The sequence below is a fragment of the Corylus avellana genome, chromosome ca5 (assembly GCF_901000735.1).
Source record: "Corylus avellana chromosome ca5, CavTom2PMs-1.0".
Classification (NCBI taxonomy): Eukaryota; Viridiplantae; Streptophyta; class Magnoliopsida; order Fagales; family Betulaceae; genus Corylus; species Corylus avellana.
Genome location: NC_081545.1, coordinates 33013876 through 33020187, shown reverse-complemented (window position 1 = coordinate 33020187; position 6312 = coordinate 33013876). Strand labels below are relative to the sequence as shown.

Sequence of the window (6312 nt, the reverse complement as noted above, 5' to 3'; positions counted from 1 at the left end):
TTTTCAGGACTATTTTGACAGAAGAAATGAATTGAGCAATCTCATGAGCTTGACCAAAGCTACTGTAACTCGAGTTCAAGTAGTTGGAATGGGGGATCGAGTTTGTGTGGATCTTTGTAGCCTCATGAGACCTGGTGAAGGACTTCTGGTATGCTTTTGTTTTCTCGTCTATAATTTGCTCCTCGCATGACTTATTATTTGTTAGAATTTATGTTGGCATATTCAGTGTCAAAATTGGGTTAGTTGTAAACCTTTAGTTGTAAATTAGTTTTAATTTTGAAGTGTTCTTCAAAAAGTTTCCACTTCGTCACTAAAATTATTGTGTTTGATCTCTTTATTGCTTTACTTAATTTTGGTGATATTGTGTGTGGTTGAAATATTTTGTTGGTTGTGATTATGGGAAAACATGTATTCACCCCCTTAAGTGTTGTTTGGGGTCGATGGGCAAATTTCACTATTGAGCTAACTGATTGGAATGCCGTTATATTATGATCTGTGTTCCTTAGGTTGGATCTCTTGCAAGGGGATTATTTCTTGTGCACTCAGAATGCTTGGAGTCAAATTATATTGCAAGCAGGCCTTTTCGAGTTAATGCGGTAAGTTTTGGCTTTGAATTTGTTAGAGATGATATTTCAATGAATTGTTTTTCATGGTAAATCTTGGTAAGTACTCTAAACCCAATGGTTTGGCATATCAATCCTCAAGTTAATGGTGACCCATTTTAGTACCTTTAACTTATAAAGCTTCATTTGATTACTTCAACTTATCATGCTCTACCATGGTTGTGCAAAACTTGGGAACTGACAGAAACGCAAAAGTATATCATTTTTATTTATATTACTTTTCATACCATTTATAATGAGTCTACTTGGTTCTTAATGTTTTAGGATCATGTAAAATTCTTCATTGTAGTTAGTGATGAACCCTTTATAAATTTTGAAGTTGTCTTCAAACTCTGTAGAAGTGATAAAATCTTGTTTTTCTCATGCGTGTACTAGTATCATATATTTTACCCATTCTGAATATTGTTAAGCATTATGAGGTCATTATGACAACAGAGCTTGTCACATGCACATATGCTACTCTTTTTTAGCTGAACTGCGTCTAGAATTATATGCCTCATTTTCTGTAATTCTTGGATGGTGAATAAGGGATGCAACCGTGAACAACCACTTTTTTTTTCCCCCAGAAAATAGGACATTTTCCTACCATTTGGTAAAGCAAAGGAAATTATTCCGTAAACAAATAAATATTCCAGTCAGCCACAAATAGTAGTTGAAAGTTGTCAGAGCCATTTCCTAGGTGACAGTTTAATGTCCTTATTATTATTCAGCCTTGCTTACAAGTATACTTTCGAACTGTACAGGGACCAGTACATGCCTATGTTGCCATTCCAGGAGGAAAGACTTGCTACCTTTCTGAGTTAAAAACGGGCAAAGAGGTCATAGTAGTTGATCAAAAAGGCCAACAACGAACTGCAATTGTTGGGCGAGTGAAGATAGAGACTAGACCACTCATTCTTGTTGAGGCAAAGGTTTGTGTCTTAAATTGGACTGAGAGAAATAGTTTCATAACACTTAATCAAGTGAAGTTTTCTTAGTTTCTCAGTGACTGAAAAATGTAAGATAAAAACACTGCCAACCCCCTCCCAACATCCCACAAAACACTCAGCCTTGTATCTCTCATATGTTTGAATATCTCCTAACCTTGCTTTCCCCCCATATTCTAGATTTGTGTTGCTATTATGCCCCTGCAAATGCTATTGCATAATTTTTCCGGGAGAAAAAAGTTCTTGGTTGGATATTGCTTTGTCATCTAGCTAATCTTTCATATCTCCTAGAAATTGTAATATGTCTGAAGTTGTTGCTACTATAATAGACCTAATTGGTAATACTCTTTTACAATCTATATTCTGCTCTTGCAGAGAGATTCAGATAACCAAACTCTTTACAGCATCCTTCTACAAAATGCAGAAACGGTTGCCCTTGTTTGTCCTTGCCAAGGTTTTTTTCTTTTCTGAGTTCAACAACTGGTTTCTAGTTTGTCAACTTTCTTATTTCATTTTATTTTTTTCCTCATATGATAGGGTTGAACCTTGATCCCATCTTCTGCAGGGGCTGGGTTACAAAAAACAGCAATCCCTGTGACCTCACTTGAAGTTGGAGACGAAGTTATACTGAGATTACAGGGAGGGGCACGTCATACAGGAATAGAAATTCAAGAATTCATTGTGGAGAACTGAAATTGCAGAAGTATATTATTTTTAATCATATTGTTCTTCATACCATTTTTCTACTTGCTTTCCAATGTTTAATGAGTCTACAATCTTATGCCTCATTTTATGTATCTTCGACAGGGAGCCCTGCTTCGAAGAGCAAGTTTTGCAGCTAGTCCCGCGACTATTGAAAAAACTACTGAAAATGCTGTGTAATTTTTTTTTTTTTTTTAAAGCACCTAAATCAAACCCATTTCCCAGATGATTCCTTGGAAATATTGTGGGACAATTCCAGTGAAATTCTGCAATTCGACGGATGCAATGGAACGAGAATTATTAAATTTTTCCAAACCAAACCTTGACTTTCAGTCCTTATGTCTCCACACACTCGCAATCCCTCTGTATCTTTCGCATGGAAATGTCCCAAGTCGTGTGAACATAACAATCAACCCTTTGCCATTGCCCTCATCAATCATACTCAAAAGGAAATTTCCAAGATGGTTTCAGGGAAGCAGCATACGGGTGGAAAATTTGCAGTTCCATAGGATTTGAAAAGACAAGAATTTCCTTGTGTTTGCCTCATATGGGACCTGTAAATTAATCATGGCTAATAGTCAAGTCATCCAACGACCATGCAAGTGGGAGGAAATTTCCAAGATGGTTTCAGAGAAAGCATAAGGGTGGAAAATTTGCAGTTCCATAGGATTCGAAAGGACAAGAATTTCGTGAGAATTACGTTGGAAGTCATTCATTCAACGTCAACACAACATAATTGGTCTGAACCTTCACTCCCAGTCCACAAAGTCTGTCCCCTCTATCTTTCTTATTAAAGTGTCCCGAGTAATACGTGACAATCAACCCTTCTGTGATTGCCCTCATCAGTCATACACTTGTAAACATGGCATCCTCCGTTTTCGTTTCCATTTCCCTTGTGGTCTTAGCATGTATGCTGTTGTGTGGAACTTATTTGGATAGTGGAGCTCATTTTGTGGGAGCATCTGAATTATCAGCACTACAACTAGAAGCAAAGGCTCTTCTGGAGGCGGGATGGTGGAGTGGTTACAGGAACAGCAACGATACCTCAACTCGTTGCAACTGGGCTGGTATTACTTGCAATGCTGGTGGAAGCGTTACAGAGATTCACTTGACTAATAATCAGATCTATCTAGATAAGTTAAATCTCAACTTCTCTTTCTTCCCTAATTTAGTCCGTCTTAATCTATCCCATAATTATTTTGGGGAGAGTATTCCACTTAAGATAGGTACTCTATCGAAACTCACTTTTCTTGATTTGTCTAGTAATTATTTTCATGGGAGTATTCCACTTGAGATAGGTACTTTATCGAAACTCACTTATCTTGATTTGTCCAACAATAATCTTGAAGGGAGTATTCCACTTGAGATAGGTACTCCATCGAAACTTACTTATCTTGATTTGTCCAACAATAATCTTCAAGGGAGTATTCCACTTGAAATGGGTACTCTATCGCGACTCTCTCACCTTCATCTGTCCAACAATAACTTGACAGGTACGCTGCCTCTTTTACTTGCAAACCTCACCCAATTAGTGAGGTTTGACATTTCTTTTAATCAAATCACTGGTTTCATCCCTGAAAGATTGGGAAATTTGAAGAACCTGGTTGAGTTTCATTTGAATGAAAATAACTTCATTGGACCAATCCCTTCATCTTTATGTCTCTTAACCAATCTCACCCATCTGGATATGTCTAGAAATCATCTCAATGGTTCCATCCTTGAAAAGTTGGGATACTTGAAAAATCTCGTTGAATTACATTTGAGTGAAAACGCATTCACTGGACCCATCCCTTCATCTCTTGGGCTTTTAGTTAATCTCACGGGTCTGGATATGCATGGAAATCAAATCAATGGTTTCATACCACCAGAATTGGGGATGCTAAACAATTTGCGCTACTTGGACCTAAGCAATAACAAGCTCATTGGTCCAATCCCTTCGACTCTGAGCCATTTAAGTATTTTGAACCTTTCAAGGAATCAAATCAATGGTTCCATACCATCAGAAATGGGAATGCTAAACGATTTGGCCTACTTGGACCTAAGCAATAACAAGCTCATTGGTCCAATCCCTTCGACTCTAGGCCATTTAAGTATTTTGAATTATTTGGACCTTTCAAGAAATCAAATCAATGGTTCCATACCATCAGAAATGGGGATGTTGAAGAACTTGTTCAAAATGGACCTTTCCAGGAATCAAATCAGTGGTCCAATCCCTTCAACTATAGGCAATTTAACTGGTTTGCATGCTTTGATGCTTAGTGCAAATCAAATCAATTGTTCCATCCCGGTTGAAATGGAGAATTTGAAGAATTTGGATCTTTTGTTTCTCGATCAAAATAATCTAACCGGCTATCTTCCCCTTTTTTTTGCTTCTTATGTGAGTCTCAATTTGTCATATAATTCGTTCAAATGTGCAATTCCATGTCAATATTATAATTCAGATTATGCATCCGGCATGTTAATTGGCAACAAGGATTTATGCAATGGTAGCTTCAAGGTTTTCCCTCCTTGCCCTGAGTTTTCCCCGACTTTATCCCCGACTACTAACAAATCAAGAATAACCAAACTAGAAATTTTGGTTCCAATCGCCATTTTTCTTGGATTCATAGTTCTTGGCGGCTTTCTTCACTCGAGATGCAAGGTTAAGAAGACCCAGTGTAACTCAAAAGAAACAAAGAATGGGAACTTGTTCTCGATATGGAATTACGATGGACATATTGCATACGAAGATATCATTGAAGCAACCGAGGACTTTGACATAAAATATTGTATTGGAACAGGTGGTTATGGCAGCGTTTACAAAGCAAAATTACCTGGTGGCAAAGTGATTGCCTTGAAGAAACTTCATCAGTTGGAGGCTGAGAATCCAACTTTTGATATGAGTTTCAAGAATGAGGTAAAAGTGTTAACAGAAATTCGGCATCGAAACATTATAAAACTTCATGGGTTTTGTTTACATAAACGATGCATGTTTTTGGTTTATGAGTATATGGAAAGGGGAAGCCTATTTTATGTCCTGAGCAATGACGTTGAAGCTATAGAATTGGATTGGAGCAAGAGGGTGACCATCATCAAAGGCATCGCCCATGCCTTATCTTACATGCATCATGAATGCATTCCAACAATTGTTCATCGAGATATAACAAGCAACAATATTTTATTGAACTCGAAACTAGAGGCTTTTGTCTCTGACTTTGGCACTGCTAAACTCCTTGATCCTCATTCCTCCAATCAAACATTAGTTGCGGGCACTTACGGTTATATTGCTCCAGGTGAACAATTCTTTTGTTGCTATAATTTATATGTTTATTTATTTATTTTTCTCAGTCCTGCCTATTATTTTAAAACATTGAACTCGACAAGTGGAATAAATGATTTTCCTAATATTTAGGATTGCCTTATCATTTACTATTTGAATCAATTCATGCATGATTGCAAACAACCACTTTCACTATATAATTTTAATGCAATGGAAAGTTTTGACCAACTTCACTGTATTAAAAATTAAAAATTAAAAATTAAAAAAAAAAAAAAGAAAAAAAAGAAGAAAGGTTTCTACATTTTTTTAATTTTTTAATTTTTTTTTTAATTTTTTAATTTTTTTTTTTTATGTAGAGTTGGCCTATACAATGAAAGTTACTGAAAAATGCGACGTTTATAGCTTTGGAGTGGTGGCATTGGAAATATTAATGGGAAGACATCCAACGGAACTCTTAACTTCATTAGCATCACCGTCTTCTCAAAACGTGATGTTACATGAAATATTAGACCAACGTTTGCCACCTCCAACTTATCTGGTTGCACAGGATATTTTTCTTGTCGCTGCAATAGCATTTGCATGTCTACAGAACAAACCAAAGTCTCGGCCTACAATGAAATACGTGTCTCAAGAATTTCTTTTTCGAAAGAAGCCAATAGCCAAGCCTTTACATGCATTTTCACTATGGCAGCTAAGGAACCAAGAAATAAATATGGCTGGATCAGGGGATGAAACTCAATTATGAAGTGCTTGTTGTTAGGTTGAGTATCATATTGTTTGATGAACTTGTACGAATAAAAAA

At 36.6% G+C, this 6312-nt stretch overlaps 2 protein-coding genes across 2 annotated transcripts; both read left to right on the top strand.

Annotated features, from left to right (window-relative positions):
• Positions 1 to 7: 7 nt before the first annotated feature.
• Positions 8 to 2562, top strand: LOC132180979 (uncharacterized; the record flags this gene model as incomplete). Its single annotated transcript, XM_059593999.1, is given in 5 exon segments — positions 8 to 148; positions 507 to 596; positions 1367 to 1534; positions 1925 to 2003; positions 2115 to 2562. Coding segments are annotated over 5 exon segments (570 nt in total). The 3' UTR covers positions 2243 to 2562.
• A 551-nt stretch (positions 2563 to 3113) lies between these two features.
• Positions 3114 to 6255, top strand: LOC132182184 (MDIS1-interacting receptor like kinase 2-like). The gene is made up of 2 exons (XM_059595372.1): positions 3114 to 5523; positions 5867 to 6255. The coding sequence occupies exons 1-2, from the start codon at positions 3114 to 3116 to the stop codon at positions 6253 to 6255; spliced, it is 2799 nt and encodes a 932-aa protein (XP_059451355.1).
• The last annotated feature ends 57 nt before the right edge of the window (positions 6256 to 6312 follow it).

What these genes read in the sequence shown, in the direction of transcription:
- LOC132182184 (XM_059595372.1), top strand. Translation starts at nt 3,114, where the DNA reads ATGGCATCCTCCGTTTTCGTTTCCATTTCCCTTGTGGTCTTAGCATGT. An exon ending in TTACGGTTATATTGCTCCAG is followed by an intron (nt 5,524 to 5,866) that starts GTGAACAATTCT and finishes TTTTTTATGTAG; the next exon opens with AGTTGGCCTATACAATGAAA.